This window comes from Coturnix japonica, chromosome 3 (genome assembly GCF_054131305.1).
Source record: "Coturnix japonica strain WE chromosome 3, WE-NBRP24, whole genome shotgun sequence".
Lineage (NCBI taxonomy): Eukaryota > Metazoa > Chordata > Aves > Galliformes > Phasianidae > Coturnix > Coturnix japonica.
The window spans coordinates 16,354,857-16,377,250 of NC_140665.1; the positions used below are offsets into that span (position 1 = coordinate 16,354,857).

General features: G+C 48.7%; 2 protein-coding genes across 4 annotated transcripts; both read right to left on the bottom strand.

The window, feature by feature from the left end:
• Positions 1–712: 712 nt before the first annotated feature.
• KAT14 (lysine acetyltransferase 14) lies at positions 713–13,813 on the bottom strand. Of its 3 annotated transcripts, none has more exons than XM_015857132.3 (10): positions 13,558–13,813; positions 12,896–13,014; positions 11,361–11,482; positions 10,018–10,199; positions 9,123–9,269; positions 7,869–8,437; positions 7,211–7,347; positions 6,512–6,687; positions 3,159–3,349; positions 713–1,328 (listed from the first exon to the last, which is right to left on the bottom strand). In XM_015857132.3, the coding sequence occupies exons 1-10, from the start codon at positions 13,811–13,813 to the stop codon at positions 1,155–1,157; spliced, it is 2,073 nt and encodes a 690-aa protein (XP_015712618.1). In that variant the 3' UTR covers positions 713–1,154. The 3 variants fall into 3 exon arrangements, with proteins under 3 accessions (XP_015712618.1, XP_015712617.1, XP_015712616.1); XM_015857131.3 differs by having other exon boundaries at positions 9,123–9,539; XM_015857130.2 differs by having other exon boundaries at positions 9,123–9,542.
• A 261-nt stretch (positions 13,814–14,074) lies between these two features.
• PET117 (PET117 cytochrome c oxidase chaperone) lies at positions 14,075–14,604 on the bottom strand. Its single transcript, XM_032443602.2, has 2 exons — positions 14,426–14,604; positions 14,075–14,224 (listed from the first exon to the last, which is right to left on the bottom strand). Exons 1-2 carry the CDS (start codon positions 14,519–14,521, stop codon positions 14,075–14,077), a joined length of 246 nt encoding a protein of 81 aa, XP_032299493.1. The 5' UTR covers positions 14,522–14,604.
• Positions 14,605–22,394: the final 7,790 nt, after the last annotated feature.

The window sequence follows — 22,394 nt, forward strand, 5'->3', positions numbered from 1 at the left end:
AGAAGGGCTGCACCCTGCTATAGGAGTAACTGCTGCATTGTTTGCGTCTTTTTTCTTAAGTTCTTGGCTATTATTTTTTATTCTTTGCTCTCCTCTTTACTTCGAGCCCTGAAAACAGAATCTAAATGCTTCAGCGAACTGGAACCAGCTCACCTCTGCTCTCCAAGCTGCAAGCAGGTTGCTTCTACAAACCAGAGCCTGCATTTCAAACTTAACCACTGACTTTTGCTCCTGGTTTCTTCTGGTCAGAGTGTCCACAGCAGGTGGAGACAGATGCTGTCTGGAGCTTGTGAAGCTTGCTATGTGGTTAGAGGTGAGCCCAAAGGGCTGATCTGCAGTATCAACAACTGGCAGATAGGCAGTAAGATCTCAAAGAGCTCATTTGGCAGCTGTTGTATCCTACCTCACCTAGCTACAAACCCACCTGACATCTTGTTCCTGAACTCAAAACACTGCGTGCTACAAGAACTTCACAATGAGCACAGAGTCAACAAGGGTGAAGGCCACAGGGAAGGAGCAGAACAAAGACATCCCTGGGCCTTTTAACTTGGGATCACACGAGTTCACAAACACTTCATTATTCCTAAAACACAGCTTCAGTATTGCTATTCTGTCCTGTGCAGAGCCTGAAGTCAGAACCTGACATTGCATTCCCCTCCGTGGATTCAAGACGTGGTTCCTAACAAAGCAATCAAATCGCAGAAACACTGTGGATGATTTAAGTTTAGATGTTCATTTTCCATAAACAAAACATTAACAAAACCCCTGTAACGTGAGATAGGTTTCAAAATTTGAAATCCATGGAACTCCTCTGAAATGACAAATTTTGGGTGGCTTTTTTTGTGTGGTTGGTTTTTTCCTCCAGTGGCAATCTCCAAAGTATCAGGAAAACTCCATAAGAATCTCAGTCTTCCAGTGGCTTGAGCATGTTTCTGTTGGCATTTCTGGGCCTCTCCCTTGGAGAGTATGAATCAATCCTCTTGGATTACACTTGCAGCACAAAACATAGCGCTGTTGATATTAGAAGTCCTACCGAAAAAGGCAAATGTGCGTTCCAGCTCTCATGTGACAGCCAGCATCCCCTGCTGAAAGCCACGGTAATACCTTGCTCAACAGGCTGGGCTTTTCACAGATCCCCCAATGGCTCTGACAGATCAGCGCCGTAGTCTGAGAAAGAATGCATGCTTGCACTCCTTGCTGTCCAGGGGATAATATTTGTCATAAAAATCCAAAATGTATTCTTCAGTCTTAAACCCGAATTTTTGGTAAAGCAGCATCGCGGGGTTGCTTGCAGAGACGTGAAGGGTTACATCTTTGCCCATGCAGGTCTGCCAAGGGAGGAGAAAAGAAACAAATAAGTATCACAGGAAGAGAATGAGAAAAGCCTCTGGGGGAATGTGGAGGTGAAGAGATTCATCAGCTTTGGTATTTGAGTCACAGGGAAAACGTGAGAAAAATCACAGGCCTCAACACAGACGTTACCACACATAACATGAAGGCAATACTGCTCTTCCTCAAAGCCTTTTATTCTGGGAAACAGACTCTCTGACAAAGAAATCAAAGCTTTGGATTCTAATTTGTAAGCTTTCCATTGTCAATTTCGAAGTAATTGTTGATTAAAAATAATCTCGGTGTACTGCACTAATCTCAAATACTTGACGACAACAGCCTGAAGACAAGACAAAACATCACAAAGGATCAAACGCTGTGCTCCTCCCCATCAGCAAACAGGGCTGAACTCTCTGGGACCACGTTGTAACACCAGTGCACCTCTGGGCTGTCACACTGGAATTCCTCTACATTCCACCCAGCTCCTCTCCCATCCTGCAGGGCACGGCACTCGCCTCCTGAGAAGGCGAGAGAATTCAGTTCTGACAGCAATTGGCATTGCTGAGGTTACCATAAAGATCCAAGATTACACGGGCACCTTTCTCCCTGATCAACTAATAATATCACAACATTTCCTGCTTTCCTTTAGTGCTTTCACAGCATTCTGTGTACGCTGAACATACGGTAACTTCAAGTGGTAACAGCACTCAAGGAACTCTACACAGCGTATCACCCAAAGTGAAAAGCTCTCACCAGGATTTAAGGGAGCAGGCTAACAACCGGTGAGAGCTGGGCACTGCAGAAAGCTCTGTTGGTACAATTACCTACAGGAGGCCAACAGCTACGCTCAGCAGAAACCGCTTTTCTAAGGTACAAATCACTGCTTCCACAGATCTGCTAGAACTCACTCTCTCTTAAGCAAATAAATATTAGTAAAAGCAGTTTCATTGGTGAGTTTTTTGCTAGTGCAACTAATCTCAGCTAAAACAAGGAACGTTTTACATCAGCAGCTCAGCCAAAAGAGCTCAGGGAGTGCTAAAACTGGGTCCTGAGGAGGTACAACTGAGCTCTGATAAGGACACCTGTCTGTACCCTTACTCAAAATTACTCTGGCTTCCACGTAATTCAATTCAAGAAAGTAAATGGAATTAAGGACACCTTATAAAAAGTGGTATAATGAAGTTTAACTACTTTACCACAACTCCTTTAGTTAGCACAGATTAATTTTCCCAAGTGTCCTTGTCCAGCAAAGCCTGGTACAAGTCGGTCTGAACAAATACGAATGAGGTTGCAAACACTTATTCTTTATCTTCAACTCTGCTGGATTTTATCCAGCATATTACAAGTGAAGGAGAATGATTGGGATCAGTTAAGTGATTTAACACAACTGCACTGGCCATGGAATAAGCTTCCAGGTGTAGATAAGAAAAACTGCCATATACTCCAACTGCACTATTAGCACTGTTATTTTTTTCCCCTTCAGTTCCCGAATTTACAGGATTACTGTTATGTGAACTACTGACCACTGGAAAATGCAAAGTGAATCCCAAGAGAAAGACCCCATCACCTCACTAATTCTGAGGACTCGAGCAACACAGTTACTCTTCTAATCACGTTTCTGTTCCTGCTTTTCAAGCAATTTCCCCCCATAAACGTTCCCACACACTGGCAAATCTGTGCAGCTATGTGAGCACAGAAAGTGCAAGGGAAAAGAGGCAGAAAGGAGGAACACAACACTACCTGCTCATGATCGTGCTCACACACACACAGCAGGAAGAAAGGAGAGCTGGTGATTTAGCAAAGATGTGGGATTATTACTTTTTTATTACCTGGATAAGATGATAAATCATGAAGGTTGCGATTCCAGCTCTCCTCCACTCAGGGTGAACAAACAGAAAAGAGATGTAAGCTTCGTTGTATTTCACGTCTGGCACCATAAAGCCAAAGGCAATAATAACTTTTTTGTAAAGGACAACAACACTGAAGTCGGGATACTGCAGGCATTCTGACAAATCAATTCCTATGAGAAAAGGAACAAACAACAGTTGAAAGCACTACAGACCAAATGGAAAGCAGGGCTACATTGTTACACTTACATGGAAATGCACATTTTAAAGCCCTGTTACTTGATTTCTTTCTCTTATCCATTTCCAAGCGCTGTGATTGACAGATGTTTCAACCAAACACTTAAACAAGATGAGACTTTTGCACTGCTGACAATAGATACAGCAGAGTTAGCATGCACAAAGGGGGAAAACCTGCTTATCTGTCCTGGAGAAAGAAACTAAAACCAAATTAGCAGAAGATAAAACTCAAAATCAAAAAAGGAATGGTTTAAAAAAAAATACTTAAAATGGAATAACTAACTCAGCACTCAGTCCTTCCTTAGTTTGTATTCTGAGCCATATCAGCAGCCTGTTGAATCCCGTTCTAAATGCACACATGGATTAAGGTACTTGCATATGCAAATATTTTCTGGATCAGGTTCTGGTAAATCTGGGACCCCCTTTGCCTACAGCTCTTGGGTCCACAGTAACGTTGAAGGATAAGGGCTTACTTCTTCACCCTCCTGTCAGCACCAGGCAGGCATATACCGTTATTACTGCAACCTGCAAATGCCAAACAACCTGTCTGCAAGCAAAGGGGAACAATATAAAGTGCATCAGCTACTCCATCCTCTTCCTCCTGCAAACTCTCTCCAGACGCAGCACACCTGAAACTGGGTTTCATGTTTGGCAGCATTATCCACCTACAGTTCCCATTTCTTCTCCACCCGGCCTTCACCTCCTACTGCTGTTTGCTCCTCCACTGTCTGTACTCAGCTGTTTGTGGAGCTACCCTCTGAAGCTGACCACAGCTTTCAACACAATGAAAACATTTCCTTTTAGCACGCAAATTATCCAGCCTGATGTCTGAAACAGACTCTCTGGTAGCGGTGCTTCTGAGTCAGAGGCTGGACAGAAACACCTGAAGTCAGTGAGTGAAGCGTCTAACCTTACCTAACCACATTGCTGGTGCAGCCTAAGAGCATCTACACAGCATGTTAGGGCCAAGCGTTCAGCTCACAGCACAGAAGGCTGCTTGGTAATTTGTCTGCATAGACAGGCACTACATGAGGTGCAGAATCACAGTCTATTTCAGCCTCACATTGGCAATCTCAGAAATAGCTGGAACACAGGGTAACAAAACAGTAGAGTATGTTTTCCAGTAATGTTTATCACTCATAATGAGATGTGAGACTTCAGACACCATTAGGCTTATAAAAGTGGGTGAATTATTTTCTTGCTCGAGAGTAAAATGGGTGGAGTAAGACGTGGGAGGAACTGATTGGCAATAGGGAGCAGCGTTTATTATCTCAAGGCTGCAATTGACTGTGAAGTGCCTCAGAGCATGTCTGTACAGGAACACTACACTGCCCTGAGCTGCTCTGGCGGTGATGAAGCAGTGTCGTCCCCTCAGCGTGCAGTTACTCCTGTAGGAAGATGCTTAGCTCAGTACAGTTTACCACTTGTCTGCTCAGAAGATGCTTCCCATTAAGGCATGAAGGCACAAGATACCATGTGGGACAAGAAGGAGGTATCTTGCTTCACTTCAGCTCATTTGGGGTAACTACCCACTAGCTTTATTCTGTCTTGAAGAAAAGCTTTGACAGGAAGGATTTGGAGATGTGTAAGAACTAAGCTCTGGACTCACCCTGCCTGGTGAAGTGCCTATGGACCTAAGAACTCAGCCAGCGAGACAGACTTAAGAACACAGCCATGGAGACAGTGTAACTAGTACAACACACTGAGAGCACTTAAGTGCACTAAATACAGTTTAATGACAGTACATTTGATAGGTCAGGTTGACAGTCAGACTTGTGTAATCTTGTAAAGTCTTACCCAACCTAAATGATTCTATTTCTCTGAACACTACTGCTATGGAACCCTCTCAGCTGTGCATCCCACCCCCAATTCACCAGCCTACACCAGCCCAGCGTAAACCTAAACCTCTGGTGCCCACACAGGAACCTCATTAATCTACTAAAATAGATCAAGGTGCAATAATCTTATAACCCCAACCTCAGAAAATGAACACCATGGAAATGATTTTGATTGCTGTTTGGAGACTGATGGGAGTGTCAGCTTTCTGATTTAATGATGCACAGCCCCTAGTAGGGCGGAACACACCCACGTTCCTTATGTTAAACAAAACAAGGTGAGTCCTGAAAAGCTTGATGAATGCGCAACACAACTTGGCCAGAACTTCAAATGCATTGTCAAGAGGATTGACCATGACTAAGGGGTTCTGTCTCTGTCCGGACTGCAGTATTTTATGAGCTCCCAAACAACCTGGCATATCTTGCCTTTTACAAGCCATCTTCCCCTGGACCGTACAATGTGGACAATGAGTAGCACAAAGAGCTCTGATCCTGACTGCAGCTTATGAGCACAGCTGAACTACAGGCAACGCTGAATCACTATCTGCAAATCAAAATGTAAAGCAAACAGTTATTTGGAATAAAGGCGTGGACTGCTTACACTGGGCTTTTCTAAATTAGCCTGCAGTGTTGACTCCTAATCAGAAGCTTCACTTCTGTTATTTCATAAGAGTCAGAGGCCACAGTCTAACTGTTGCCCGCAATCCCACCCTATAAAGGGCATTGACTGCCCCAGGGATCTTACAATTTAAGAGATGATACATTAAAAAAAAAATAAATCAATATTCAAACTCTCTCATACATCGCAAATACCAAGCCTTGAAGAAATAAAGAACACCACACTGAAGCTTTCAGTAGTTAGCGTGATTCCTAGATTTCACTCCAATGAGCATTAGACCTATGGTATAAAATTGTTTCCACTCAGCCCACTCCCAAACCTCCATGTGGATTCAGCAAAAGGTTCAACTGGTTCCTTAATTTTAGTAACTATTTCTACTGGCATCAACAGTGTTACTCAAAGTGACCTATTTCTTTAAGTGCTATGCTAATTAGCGCCTAATTGCCCAGGTCTAAGTGATCTCAAAAGACAAAGACACCAAACCCATGTCTCCATCTCAACCACATTCCTATGACATCAGATAATGGTTTTCTAAGAACTGAGCCAGACATCAAATGAAGAAAAGTTTGGCCCCAGAATGCTTTTTTTTTCCCCTGAACAAAACCACTTCCTTCTTAGAAAACCAAGCATCGAAGGCATCTTACCAGGCCAAAAGAATTCGTGGCACATGGAGTTTATTGTAGGGATGTGATTAGGGCGAACGTAGCAGTAATCAATGGGTGCTTCTGGCTCAGCCTTCCAGTTGAGATCATTCCTGTGTGGATACGCCCATATTTCTGCCAGCAGCCTGAGTTTGGGGGGCTTTGTCTCATAATCACGCCTGCCAATTAACATGAAAAGCAAACACAGAAGGCAAGTGAAGAACAATGCCACTGCAGCCCATCAAATATTTTTTCTGACATGCTCAACTTGGAACAAAAGAACAGCCTTCCATTCATGTGGGAACACAGCATATTGCTCAGCAAAAACACTGCTGTGTTAGAGGTCAGAACACTTGGATCCGCAGCACATCAAGACAGCCTGTCTTTATGGGTGCACCAAGGATATGATGGGTCTGACCCAAGAGCAGGCACAGCTTGTATCAAAGGACCACTGTGATTCCTCCTCTGTCCTGCCCCCCTTCCCTTGGAGATTCCCCTTTTGAATGCCAGTTTAACTATTCAGCTAAGCAGTGTCTTTCCAGAGTTACCATAGGACACCGAGTTGTAGAGCAGGAACAGGGGAGGATGGCTTCCCAGATGAAAAGCACCATCTCCCACAACAACACCCCTTGCTCAGAGGCCATGAAAGGTGGGCTGCTGTTTCCGCAGTGAAGAGCAAATTCCACCTCTGACCAGCTGTACCTGATGTATGGTTTCAGGACACGGGATGTGTAAGGACTGACGATGCTGTAGTCCGACAGCAGGTCTTCTGAGCCTACCAGTCTATACAGAAACTTTGTTGTCTGCTGTCGATATCCCTTCATGGCAGGCAGCACTGTCTGCACGTACAAAAAAAAAAATCCATAATACTTCAGGAAAACTAGTCAATAACTTAACACAATGGAATCATAATAACAGAAAGAAAAAGGGCCTTTCATTATGACAGGATGATCTGGACCTCAGGATGACTGTCCCACCTCAGAGGACTGCAACACACTCACACATTCAGCAGCTGTAACTATAAGCTACACTTACTGCTCAGCAAAGCACTCCACGTAACCTCTTTCCTACATGGCATGAAAGAATAGTTGAGTAGCACCACAGTTTTTGGGGCAGGGCTGGAGTACAAATACATAGAAATCTGTGGTACTTATACTGACAGACAGCTGTGCTGACTGAGCATTTCCTGAGAACAAAAAATGGACCTTGTGAAATAACCAGTGAGTACACAGCTCCAAGTCATAGTAAGCCTTATTCACATAATCCCTTCAATTTCCCGGGCCAGATACACTAAAGGTGATGCAGCAAAAACTCTAAAACAACCAGAGTCAAAGAATCACTTAGATTTAATGGCACTCACTTGGTATCTGTCCAAGATCCTGAAGTCCTGACTAGTAGTTCTGTAGGTCGCTTGCCCTACTGGGGACCTGGAAACACCTTCTTTGGCTCCATAAATCCCATCCACCAAGAGCAGTGCAGCATTCACGACCTGGTCCAAGTCAAAAAGCGGCAGCCCCCTTTCCCGCTTGGCTTGCCTGACTATCAGCTTGCGCCTCAGTCTCCGGGCCTCTGGGGTCATGTTCAAGGCATTGGGACAGGCTTCCAGTCTCTTCAGCAGCAGCTTCTCCTCATAGATACTAACAGAGGTATGCTTGGGAGCTCTGGGTTTGGTGTCCTTCTCCAGCTGTGGTTTCCTCTTGTCTCGTCCCCTCAACTGCAGAGATGCGTTTGACTCTTCAGGATCTTCAATGTCACCTTCCATCCTTTCTGTTTTCTCTTCTTCACTCTCCACTTCTTGCTTGATCTGCTCAGCTGTCTTCACCTTCTTTCTACTTGCTATCATGGTCCCAGCACCGGCGGTCCCACTCGGGGGGGGCACATACTCTATTCCTGGGTCTATGACTCCATCTCCTTCCATTTCCTCATCATCTGCTCAAAACACCAAAAAAATCCAAGGGGAAAAAAATGTAAGCATACAAGTCCCATTGCAAAGGGGGCTCTTGCAGAATATTTCTGCTAAGGAAAAATACTGTGGGTTACCCAACAGACTCAATTTTCTATATACTTCTAGGCCTCCAGATTTGAGGTAGAGGATACATTAAGGAGCCCGATTTCGGGGCAAAGAATCGATCTTTCTAAGGGAAGGAGGGAATCACTTGAAGTTGCACCAGGGGAGGCTGAGGTTGGATATAAGGAAAAATTTCTTCTCCAAAGGAGAGGTCAAGCACTAGAACAGGCTGCCCAGGGAGGTGGTGGGGTCACAGTCCTTGGAGGCATTCAAGAATTGTTTCAGTGTTATGCTAATGGACATGATTTAATGGGGAAATATTGGTAGTTAAGTGGATGGTTGGACTAGATAACCTTGGAGGTCTCTTGCAAGCTTGGTGACTCCTTGATTCTATGACTACCATCCTTCCAATAATAAGTGATTTACTCTCTATCTTCTAGATTAGAATGAGGTCTGGTTCCCAAGGAACTGCCAGCATTCACTATGCATCACTACTCCGCAACCATCTTAACTTGAAAAACTCCTGCCGTTCTTTGAGAGTTCCTTTTTTTAATGTCTCCTTGACAACTATGTGCAGCGTATTATTAAAAAAATAGCAACTCTTACCATGAAACAGGGCCTGCGGTGGCATGACATCAGGGATGAGATCTGCTTCTGAGAGGAGGCTAGGAGTGGCCGAATGGGAGGCTGGCGTGCCGGGAGCAGAGAAGTCCAGAGATGGGGAAGGAGAAGGGCTGGTCAGAGGAGTGCGATCTGAAGAGCTCAAAGAAGAAAAGTCAATCACCTCTCCTTTTTCAAGGACAATATCAGGACGACGGCCTCGACTGGAGAATTTAACAGGAGTGGAGGAAGTACTACGGTCCAGGAAGCCAGCTGCCTCCTTCTGGGCTCTCCGAATATCCTTGGCTTCCTGAGTGCGAGACCTCTTCTCCTTCAGCTCCATAGCCGATTCCACTGGATTGCGGCTTACCCGTTTCCTGAGACCTTCTACAGTAATGATGGGATCCAGGGGTGGCTTTGAAGCTGCTAAAGAAGTAGCTTGCTTATTCTATCATACGCTTAGCTCCTGCAATCACTGCATACGTACTATGTGGTGATAAGAACACACTGCCTTGAAATTTAAGAAGTATGTTTTATATTATTTTCAATATATACAAGAAATTTACTTCAAGGCATGTAGCAAAGTCTATGCACCATTAAAACCTCACTTAAACCCTGTTCTTGCTTCTCTACGCTAAAGGGAATTTGCATTCAGTGTGGACAAAACAAAAACAAAATAAAACACTCCCTAGGGTAAAGAAGAACGGAAGAACCACAGATTTCACTTGCAAAGAAAAAAGAAACACCACCAAAAAAGACTGTACAGATCTCAAAAGCCTTTAAATCAGTATGATGCAAAAAGGAAACACAATATAAAAGACTTTTCTTTTAAGCAAACTTCTGTCATGTTTTCCAGCTCCGGCCCAGCTAGAAACCTATACCCCACCTGGGAAACAGTTACCTTTTGCCTTTAGCGCAGACGCAGACAGCTTTTCTCCTTCAGGTTTCATTGTTGGGGGTTTATTATGAACCAGTTTCCACCACCCTGGTTCTCCGAACTCCTGGGCTCCTGAGCGGAAATACAAGGGGCTCCCCACAGAGAGACAGCCAGCAACTGTGCTCCACCATGTTGAGGTCTTTTTCCTACAGCAGGACATGTGAAAACAGGTATTAGGTCCCTACTCACCAGCAGTGCCTTCACCCCAAAGCTTCCCCACTCCTCAAGAGATGGTAAGGGCACAGAGCTTCAGGCACTGCCTGACACAGCGGGACTAGGTACTCCCTAAATTCCAGCCCTTCAGGAGGTAAAACATTAAAGAATTTCTTCTCAAACAGAAAACTGTTCTAAAGGACAACCTACAATGTATCAATGGGCTCTGACATACAAAGTGCTGCATACCTGTGTTCCATAAACGCCACACAAATAGAGCATGGTGAGATGTTAATTTCCTTCTTTCAGCAATGAGTTGTAATACACTAAGCTGACAGAGGACAGGCTAATTCTGCCACTAACACCCCTGCGATGCTCTTTAAATCTGAGAGATCAACATCAAATGTCCCAGTTCAGAGTCTGGAGTGACTAAATCTGGCAAGCATGAACACCTCAGCAGTTCCTGAACTGTTAGATATATGGTTTAGCTGTCCCTGCTCCACCAGTGGCTAGTCCAGGCGAGGAGGGAACCAACAGACTCAAGTCAGTCACTTCATCTGAAATCAACCAGAGCAGGGAATACCCCACGCATAATGCAGGTCTCAAGAGACAGCTGCAGACACTGGGAGGCAAGGCTCCCTGAGCCAGCGACAAACGGACATTAGCTGCCCTCCTGTCAGGGTCCCGTTGGTCTCAAGAGGGGAATAACACTGTTGGGTACAGAGCAAGGAGGCACAGGCATGCAATGAAAGCAAAGCCAAGCAGCAAATCTGGGTAGGGAGAAAGACCAGGTCTCACAACAGAGAAATCCTTGGAGCCAGGAGGAAGTCCATGAAACCAATAAATACACAACTTCATAGGCCCTATTGCTTCCATTCCTATCTATCTAAATGAAGGTAAGAAATACATCCAAAACACATGCACCTACATGGCTACATTTTTTATTTGCTTTTTTTCCCCCTCCCCACATTGAAAAGTGCTCATTCTTCCTCAAAATTACCCCTCATGCCTACATCCAGGTTCTTAGTACTAACTACTTCATTTTCTGGCTACTTAGACCCAACAGAGACATCCCTAACTAACCAGGACTCACGCTGCCCACCTGTACACCAGTTTTAATTCATTCATCTCACCAGGACACAGCATATCTTTACCTGTTTCCTAATAAGAAAGTCCAGTGTTTCTCAATAAAAGCACAGATATCTTCTTTCCATCTGAAGTACCCCTGACGGCCAGTTCCTTCCAGAGACAAATTGTACATTGCCAGCATGACAACCTGGAACAGAAAGCAATGGAAACCAGTGCACCTTTTCTGCTTCTCCTGGTGAGCTGCCTTATGATGCCATGCACACACACACCTTTGCAGCCTCATAAACATCTTATTTTTGCAACACCTCTTAAGCAGCTTCTGCAATCTTTCATGCTGTCTTTCCTCATCTCTCTATCGTTAAATGAACATTCTTCTGTCTTTCCCCCCACCAAGATTTGACCACCCTAGGAGAATAAAAGCTGCCTAATTATGCAGGTTTATGAAGAAACACAAACTTCTGCAGAGTGGGAAAAACTGATCATATCGCAACTGGGACCTGAATGCAGCGTGGAAGTCTAAATAGTCTTTTTCAAAGACAAAAAGAATTGTGATGAGCAATCCCACCACCTTATTCATCAGAAACATAGCAATCAGAGTCTTCCCAGATAGTTACCGTTGCGTACCAAACTGAACGCAGGTTAAACTATGTAGAAATCACATGTCATCTACTAATATTTCTTGGTATGCGGCAATTACGTTTGTCTCCAAATCACAGAATGGCTTGGGCTGCGAGGGACCCCAAGGATCTCCAAGTTCCAAGCACCCTGCCTGATAAAGATGTTGAAGAGCACCAGCCCCAAGACAGACCCCTGGGGGACACCACTCGTTACTGGCCTGCAAATGATGCTCTCAGAATTGACCTTCATTAAAAAAATCCATTACAGCACTTCTACATGCTTTACAGCCTAATTCAGTCCAACCAACTATTGGAAAGGTTTGGAAAGAACCACATCTCTTTGTGAGTAAATCCCAGATGACCAACTGTTAATTATGCAGAATCAATTCCATACTTCAGACAGGTTTGCTCACTTCCCTCAATTCAACGTACCCCAAAGGAGCAGCACCTGCACCCTCCTGGGAGCAACACACGCATCACTCTACCCACGCAGTGGCTGCCGTATAATGCAGAATATTTTGATCGCACAGGTGTGTAAGTGACTGGACTTGCAGAATCCAGCAACAACTACTGTTAGTAAGCAAGCAGCCAAGTTAGAGCTTTGCATTCAGGGAACTGGCAAGCTTTCTGTTTGCGTGCTGCCACCTCGCTAGCTTTGCATTCACTCCTATATACAAAAAACTGTTCGTGCCTAGAAGCTACATTGCATTTTGCTTTTCCACATTCGCCTGAAGCCATGCAATTCATGAGCAACATGAATGAGGAGCGAAAAAGGAGAGGAATGTGGTTTGTGTGATTATCTTGCCACTTACTTGCCAAATACTCAAGCTCTAATCTGCAGGCAATTCTCAACTAATTAATTTCTGAAGTTCACTCATGTTTGTCATCTATATCCAATCCTCCTTTTCTAGGTAATGAATACATAACAAACAACAATTCTATAAAGTGCTGGCACGTTTTCCTGGCACAAACAAGGTACTTACTTGTTGCCAAGTTAATCTCAGCCGTTCAAATTGTTCTTTCCCATCTTCTGAGCAATCAGAGCAAGTAAATCTGAAAAAGTTATCTCCTTTGAGGTAGCTGAGCTGTTCTCTCAGTTGACCTAAAACCAACAGACAAAAGATCAAACTTTCAGCCCTTTCACGTGAAGGAAAGCTGCAATGTAGCATCATTTTAACAGTACTGTGCTGGCTCTACTGTATTATTAGCAATGCTCACACCATGCCTTGCAACATTTCTACACTAAACTTGTGGCGAGTTTTAGGATGGCAATAAGGGCAGCCCCGATGCAGCTGCAAAGCAGATGTCAACTGAAGAGTTCCATGATTCTAAACACAGAAATAAAAACACAACAGCAAATCGATAACAAAACAACAACAAAAAGCAGTGCTTAGCAACACTTAGGTTTTGGATCTAATAATGTGTCCATTCCAAATTCCAGCTGTCCAGAATTTCAAAAGTAAAGCCTGTTATTTAGCTAGCACCATACATCTTATGTCAAGCAGCAACAGCAAAGGGATCAAGTTATCTAGCTTGCTCCAAGCACCCCCCAGTGCCAGATGCTACAGGTTGGACACGCTTCTGCAAAAGCTCAATTAAACTCACATTATCAGAAAACAAGAAACAGCAAAGCCAGCCCTCTTACTTGCTGGAATCCACTTCTGGCACTTCTCGCAGTAGTAGGACATCTCCTCCATCCAGGACACATCACCTTCATCGCTGTTCAGTGAGTCTCCGCTCTGGTCGTGGGATAAATCCACCGAGGCCTGGTCCTCAGACTCTACAATCAGAAGGGTTTCCCCTTCCACCTCACCCTCCTCCAGACCCTCTGACGTCGAAGTCCTCGTGGCTTCATCATCGTGTCGGCTCAGCAGCCCGCTCATGTGGACGTTATTAGCCATCCTTCATGGCCTACAGCAGGACAAGGAGCCCGTCCTCCCTACATTCACACGTCCATCCACACTGGCTGTGTCAAGTCTCCACAAGTACTAGTGATGGAAGAAATATTCTGCTGTGCCCTATGGCTTCTGGTACAGGAATATAATGTGTCTGAAATAAACAGTCTTTCACAGGTGATGTCTGTTTACTGAAATACTTGAAATTAATTAGAATTCAATTGTCCCAAGTGCCTCAAATCAAGCCTCTAACAAGTCAGGTCCCACCTAGGGCTGCTGGGATCCCTTTTCCACCAGCATCTTGTCTCTTTCTTCCGTAAGCCGCTTCGTCAAAGCGATCTGCTCTTCCAGCAGGCGAATGTTTTCCCTTTTCTGACTCTGTCTCTCCAGATCTCTGAGCACACCGCTGTGCAGCCTCTGAAAGCACAAGGGACAGGGTTCATCGCAGCCTGTTTGATTAATAAAGCTAGTAAACCACCTCTGTGAGGCCGGCTGAAGACCTGCTTCCATCAAGCCCTTCACTCCCAAGCTGTACCTTGCATCTGACAACGCTAATAATAAGCCAACAGACCAGAGGGCACCACACGGCTCCGGGCCTGCCCGCCCGCCCTCACTCACCTCACGCTCCCGCCGCTGCTGGACGTGCACGGCCGCGATGGTGGCGGCGGAGAGGAGCGCGGTGACAACCAGCACCGCCCGGGAGCTCCTGGACATCGCCGGGCACCACACACCGCACGGCCGGGAACCGACCGAGCCGCAACCAACGGCACAACGCGGGGAAAGGCGGGACCGGCTGTGAGGGGGAAGAGCGGCCCGCCCTGCAGAGCGCTGAGCGCGTCGAGCAGCCGCAGCCCTGAGCAGAGGAAGGACGAGAACGGCAATGGAGCCGTGTAATGGTATAGCAGTGGGAGCAGGGCGGTGTTCGAGCCCCTGTACTCAGCTCTGGTGAGGCTTTGTGGTCAGTGCTGGGCCTCTCACTACAGGAAAGATACTGAGGCCCTGGAGTGTGCCCAGAGAAGGGCAATAAAGCTGTGAGGGGTCTGAAGCACAAGGCTTACAGAGAGAACTGGGATTGTTCATTCTGGAGGAGACTCAGGGGTGATGTTATTGCTGCCTACACCTGCCTGGATGGAGGCTGTGCTGAGGTGGGGGTTTGCTTCTTATCACAGCTAATAGCAATGGGATGAGAGGGAATGGCCTCAAGTTGCACCAGGGGAAGTTCAGGTTGGATACTCCCCTAAAACAGGTTAATCTATTTCCAAGTAGAGCGTGGAGGTGCTGCGCCATAGTCAGCTTTGGTGATGGACCTTCGCTGTGAGGAGGTGGCCAGGGCACATCCCCTGTGTAGGACAGGAAAACTGAATGCATAAAGCCAGTCCTTCCTTGTTGTAATCTTCTTCATCTGTCTGCTGAACAAACGTGATTAAAGTGAAAGGTAAAATTAGTGAAAATGATAGCATTTCAATTTAGTATAATAGTTTTGCTCACGTTTGTATGTTTACTGTTATTAAGATGTGCTTAAGTGCTTGTAGCACGGCCAAGGCTGGCAGGTGCCAAGAACAGGGTTGGGCCAGATGTAGAGCGAGTGTGAGCCAAGGCACGGTGCCTTTGGCACCATGGAAGGGCACAGCTCGCCCAGCTGGGAGCCAAGTGCCTCTGTGTGAGCCTGGCATTAATCATTTCAGGGCCCAGAACCCCACACAGGGAATGTTCAGGCTGTGGTTTCACAGTGGGGAGTTGTGGCTCAAGGTGTTCCCATTTTCCTCCCATCCCTGCTAAGGGCCGAGCGTTGCTGCAGTGCTCACCTTCCCAGGTTCAGTCTGCTGTGATCCACCATTCCAGATGGTTGCTGGCTTTCCATGCTCAGGGTAAACTCATTGAGGAGCTGACCTGATGGAAAACCAAGCTATGGGCCAGACTGGCAGCAAGGTCTGGCTTAAAACCCCACAGTGACCGTGTGGACAAGTCCCCGTTTCTTTCTGTATGAAGCTGCTGTCCAGCTGGATGGTGTGGGCAGGCAGTGTGCATACATGGTGCAGGGATGGAGAGCAGGAACGGCATGGGAAGGAGGGAGGGAGGCTGGTGTGCCATGCAGTGATACTGCGGTGATACACAGGGCTTGCGGTGCCATTGGTGGTAGCTTATTGCAAAGAGTCAAGCCACACTGCTGGTGCTCGAGAGCAGGAGTGAGATGAGACCTTGGGCTTGTGCTGAGGGAAATTGGCTCAGAAGAGCCTTTTGTTTTTTTGCTGGCTCACCTGGTTTCTCTCCACTTAGGGTTTCCTCAAATAAACACCCTGGTTTGCTAATAGAGGGTTCCTGGCATGTTGTGTCTGTACTATTCTTTGATGTCCTATTTCCTGTGCCTCCGTTCCACCTTTGCTAGCCTGGGCATAGCAGCATGCATCATCTCACCTGAGAAAGGCTTGCAGTTCAGCCAGGAAGGAGCTGATTCGCATGTGAAGGAGGCTGTAAAGCTAAAGGCCATTTCCCTCCTGGGCAAACAGCTCAGATCTCTACAGTTATCTTGAATAAGCGTCTGAAGTCAATGCTTAGGGGGCATTTTTATCCCGGTTTCCTAAGAAAACGAAGCTTGTGCAACCTCTGTGCCTCATTCACTCCCTCCCTTCCCCTCCGTTCACGCACAGGCGTCTGCCAGTCTCCCAGATGAGGCCGCCTCGCAGTTTCTGTGTCAGGAAGGTTTCTACGCTGATCTGCCAGTCCCAGCCCTTTCCATAGGCGTGGAGCAGCTCTCGCTGCGCTGTGTGTGAAGGGGTGGCTACACCGAAGCAGGAGAGCAGGGTGTAGGGAAGGGGCGGCTGTGTCACCTCACCCCAGCAGCCACCAGGGAATCCAGCCCACGGGGCGCTCCCTTGCAGCTCACCTAGCGGGTCATCAGCCGCAGTTTCCCTCCTAAGAAATGCCGTGATCCCCAACACAACAGCTGCAGACCCCATTGCTGCAATGTGGACGTTGCTGAGGGGCAGCCTACCTGGCCAGGCAGTCCTTGTTCCCATAGGATTTGCTGGGCAGGGAGCGTTGTGTTGTTAGTGTGCAAAACCTTCCAAAACAGAAAAGGGAGATGTCAGTGTTTTAAGGGCTTCCTGTCCCTGCTCTGTAATGAAGAGGGAGGGCAGCCGAGGGCTTCTCCGCATGCAGACTCCACAATTTGAATGAATGAAACTGTGAGTGTGTTATTCTGGCTGAGCTCCCTCTCCAAACAGGCAAATGTGTGCGTAACATGGGCTGCTTTTACTTTCTGCCAGGCACCAATGAAGTGAATGCTACCACAGTGTCCGTCGGGGGGTTCCTGCCCCCCTCCCACAGCAGCACGGATGGGTTGGGCTGCTCATCCCCCCGTCTGACACCGCTAAGATGTGAACGATGGAGAACACCCATGTGGAAAGCCGCCTGCTCTCTGAGAGCAGCAGGAAGCAGCGCTCTCCAAACCTCCCCTTCCCTTCGCAGTGCTCTCTGTAAAACAGTTACTTCTAGTTTTAATTTGCCTGTGCTCTTCCTCCTTGGTGAGGAGGGCAGGGCAGGTGCCGCTGTGAGCGCTGCCGGATTTACAGCTACCTGTGCTCAGTTATAGGTTGGCCAATGAGCCCTACTGTGTTCCAGGTAACCCACAGAATGGGCTGGGCCACCGTGTCCCCCTGCACTGCCCAGGACGTGGCTCCTCTGCTCCCTGCCCCACTGATCGCCGTGCTGGGGGGCTTTGGGTGCTGGAGCGGGCTCCTGGATAGGGAGCTGCCCCCGGCTCCTGGTGCTGCGGGGAAGGGCAGGTGAAACACAGGTCGAGGCCAAAGTCTAGCAGCCAGGCGGCAGGAGGAGGATGTGAAAACAGCGCTTTATATTTATATTGGTGGCAATTTCACAGACCCTTGTCCGCAGACGGAGCGAGGCAAGGGAGGCTAATGTGGGCAGGGGAGCTGAAAGGCAACGGGTGTCGTTTTATTTTTAAACTGATTTTTATGTTTGGTCTGGTAAAAAGAAAAAAAACACTGTCAAAGGTGTTGGGGATCAAAACCCCTTGTGCAGAAAGGCACAAAAAGGAAGAAAGGAAAAGGCTGGCAAAGTAATCCTGCAAGAAATCACCCAGAGCTTGCATGACAAAGGTGGCCCTGCTGGAGAAAGAGCCCGGCTCCGTCTGAGGCACCCTGATTCCCTGAGGACAGGGATGGCCGCTGGGGCTGTTTGGGGCCACCCCACAGAGCGGCCTAAGCGGGACGCTGGGGAGGGGGCAGAGGTGCCCGTGTTTCCCTGAGCCCTGGCTGAGCAGCCCCGCTGGGAGCGGCAGCTGGGGCCACGTTCAGGCGGCGGGTGGTCGTGCTGATGGGTGAGTGCTGCTGTCGGAACACAGGCTGAGCCTCAGCACGGGGCAGCAGGACAGGGAAGGCTCCGGCCCTGATATGGGGATCCAACACCCCAACAGCCCCCGGCCCAGCTGAGAGCAGAGCGGGCAGTGCGGGTCTGTGCTGCTCACACAACCTCTTTTCTTTCCGCTGCTGCAAACACCTCGGGATGTTTCCCGAGCACCTGAGCCCAGCCCAAGACAATTATTTCTCTCTCCGTCTCATCCTCATCTGTGCTTGCCCCTATTGCTCCTTTGTGTCCGCCCGCTAGTGCTGGGGATGGCACCCGCCGCCCAGCTGCCCGCTTCCAAAGGTCGACTCCCACCCATTTGAAATGGTAAAGAAGTGTGACGGCCCCATATGCATACAATGGGTTTTATTGCAGCCGGTCGTCCTGCAGGAATGAGGAAGTGTCTCCCCGAGCCCCAGAGGTGCCATTTGTCCTTTGGGGATTTTCTCCCTGAGCAGGAGGGGGATGTTAGATGCGGTGGGCAGGGAGCGCAGCCCGGTGCCTGCCCCGTTATCGGCTGTGGCAGCTGCAGGAAGCGGGGCTCATTATTTTTAGGAAGGGGTTGGCTTGGTCACAGCCCAGCCTTCTTCCACATGCAGCAGCCCTTTGGGGGGAGCTTCAGGCAGCCAGTGCAGGGAAAATGTGGCTTTCTGGGGATATTTCCTGCCATTTGTGTGGGTCACCTTGCTACAACACACACCATCCCAGCAGGGACGTTGAGACACACAACTGTGGTGGTGTGGAGAGCTGAGCAGGATGTGATGGAGTGGAAATAAGGGGTACAAGGTTTCCATGTGCCTCCCTGCCTTCAGCTTCCCTTCAGCAGAAGCACTCGGCTCTTTGTCCTCAGGGGTACCGGCACCTCTGTGCCCAAGGGGACCACTCAAAGGCCACCAGCTCCACCCCTGCGATCAAACCAGCAAAGCCCTGAACCAAGCAAGAGGAGAGAAGGGACAACATCCCACCCGAGAAGCCAAATGGATGGATGTCCTGCCTACGGAGCAGGCAACCATCTGCCGGCACCTCGGTGGGTTCTCCCTTGCCCAGGCACGGTGGGAACATGAACAGGAGTGGGTTTCTCTCTTTAGAACGCACGTGTGAGGAGCTCGTGGCTGTGTGATGCACACACGGCTCTTGGGGCACTCGGAGGCGACACTGGGAGCGGCTGGGGCTGCTCTGGGTGCCCGAGGGAGCTCAGCCACGACGAGTGGGCGGCAGGGAGACAGCGCTGGGCTGGGAGAGGAGCGGACGGATCGGTGCGGAAAGACAGGGAGACGCTGGGAGTGGCAGGGGCTGTGGGAGGCTGGGAGCCAGTGAGTCAGCGCGGCGGGGCGCCTCGGAGCACGGCAGGGTGCTTGGAAGCACACAGAACCGGGCTGCTGCAGGCTCAGAGCCACGTTCTCATGGCTGGCACACACTGCTGCCCTCCTTCGTGGCTCAGCCAAGGTGAGCAGATCGCTCTCCTGGTTGAGGAGCTGCTGTGGCCTCCTCCTGGGTGCGTGGCACAACTAACTGGGGCAGATGTGGCAATGTGGCCCCACAGCGGTGCTGCCTGGCGGCCAGGCCGTCCCAGTGAGCAGGATGCTGCTGGGGACATCACAGCTGGTGGTGCTGCACCCAGACTGAGCACCATCTGTGCTTTGGGTGACACGCCGCATCCACGTGTTCTCCATCCAGTCCATTTGGCTCAAAATCTAAAGGAATCATCGGAAAACACTGTACATCGCTGGCGTGGAGCTCATCTGCTCAGGCTGGCCATTCTAGGTGGCACGGTGATGGCCAAGCTCAAACCTTCTGTCTGCAGACAGACCTTCCACCAGGACTATGGACCCATTGCCATGCAGGGCTGTGTGCAGGAGGGCTGTGATTGTGACAGCGTCGCGTGGCTGCTGCGCATTGTTTGATCCCATCTCTCCCTTCTCACTCCCAAACGATTTGAGTCAAATGAAGCCCATTTTAGTAGTCAAATATGTAAGGGTGGGTCCCATTGTGCTTTGACCCTACGGGGCGTTTTGTACATTGCATTTGATTTACACCCAAAATGTTAATATGACATACCAGATTTTCTTCCACACCCAGCTAAGGCTGAAAATTAAGCAAAGTCCCACAGAAAGGTTGGTGCCACTCAGTCTCATTAGCATCGCTGTTTGTTAAGCAGTTACAGTGCTCAGGCTGTGCGTGGCGTTTCTCCCACAGCCAATGGAGAAGGATGGTGGTACATCCATGGCTTGTTTTGCTGGGGGAGGCACAGCCCCAAGGTACAGCTTGTGGCACCTCATGCAGCTCCCTACAATGGTGTTTGCGGGGCCATGCTGTGAGCCCAATCCACAGCCTCCTCTGGGTTAAATAACAGCGTGAGGGAGGTAGCCCATCACTGCAAGACCTTCTATCCTCCCTGTGCCACCAGTGGTGGGCACACTGCAGCCCTGACCGCTCAATAGGGCTCTGGAGCTGACCGAAATTATAGCTCCTGATTCAGCCATGTGAGTGAGTGCACGCCTGGTGTGGAGCACCCAATGGGAGCTGAGTATGTGCTCCAGTACCTTAATGAGTGGGGGCCTCAAAGCAGGGTTTGTAAAAGCCTTGAGCACGATGAAGCAGTTCCAGCGAGCTCTTGGTGCAGGAGTGCTGTGATTAATGGCGTTTGTTGCCTCTTTTGGCTTAAAAGACAAGGAGTGGTTAAAATGAAAGAAACCTCAAGCTGAAAGCCTTGCAAAAAATCAATTAAAACCTGTGTAGTTTTATCCTGACCTGGAGCAAAATCTCAGACAGAACAAGGGAAATCACTTAGCCTTACAGAGAAAGACAGAAGGAGCTACTCGTGGTATCACTGAGGTGCCCTGGGGCACGTTGGGTTCCACCTCCCCTGGCACCACAGGTCCTGCAGTGTCTGTGTGCTGAGCTGCCCTGGGTGGCCGGGGGTTGATGGTGGCAATGAGAGCAAAGCCAGGCGTTGTATCTCAAATGCAGCTCCTTGGAGAGGGCTTCTCAGCTCTTCCCTCTGGGCTCTCCCAGCAATGGGTGCTGCAAGGATGATGGTGACGCTCTCCTGCCTCTCTCCTACCAAACCACAGCATCACAGAATCGTTCAGGTTAGAAAAGACCACTGAGATCATCGTGTCTGATTGGCAGCCCATCACCACCACTGACCACGTCCTTCCGTGTGCCATCCCCACATTTCTTGAGCACCTCCAGGGACGGTGATTCCATTACCTCCCTGGGCATCCTCTGCCTGTGTTCGATCACTCTTTCAGAGAACACTTGTTTCCTAATATCCAACCTGAACCTCCTCTGGTGCAACTGAAGGCCAGCACCACTTGTCCTATCACCGTTACCTGGGAGCAGAGGCCAACCCCCACCTCACCACAACCTCCTTTCAGGCAGTTGTAGAGAGCAATAAGGTCTCTCCTGAGCCTCCATCAGACTGAGCAATCCCAGATCCAGCTGGGAGTGTTAGGATGCTCAGCCCTAAGGACGGTGCCTGGTGGACGGCTCTGCTCCATCCTGATCCCATCAGGAGCTCCAGATCCACATGAGTAGGACAGTCACCAACATCCCTGCACTGGTGCTCCTCATCCCATAGGGGCCAGGAGGGACGTGAGTTGAACACACATCTTCAATTTGGACGTTGCATTTAGAGTCACATCCTTTCCAGAACCTCCATGTTTGGCTCTCAGCAAATCCTTACTCTGGTGGAATCAGCAGCGACTCCCCCCAGCCCCCTACCCCCCATCCCCATCATCTCTCCCTGTGGCGTTTTGCTTTGGGAGGAACTCGGCAACCTTGAAGGAGTGCGATGCCCGGAGGCCCCTCGTTGCAGGGTATCGCCGCGGGGATGTGCGGGGAGGAAGGAGCGCGCAGTGCCAGGCGCAGGGCAGGGAGCACCCGGAGCTGCTCAAGGACACGCCACGCGCGGGGCTCTGCCGCTCTCGGAGGCTCCTCAGCGCTGTTTTGTGGGTTTTCTTCTGTTTCTTTTGCTTCCTTCCCCCCAACCCGTCCTCTTTTCTTTTGTTTCGTTTCCACTTCGGGAAGAGACGACGAGAGACAATTAAAAAAGAAAAGAAAAAAAAAAAAAAAAAAGGACGGGGGGGAGGCGGAGAAGTAAAAAGTCGGAGGCCTTGACACGTTTTTCACTTAAAATAAATGAATAAATAAAACAGAACGAAGCTTTCCCATCTTTTGTTGGCGCTTCCTTCTCGCTCCTAGAAGCGATGCCGCTGGT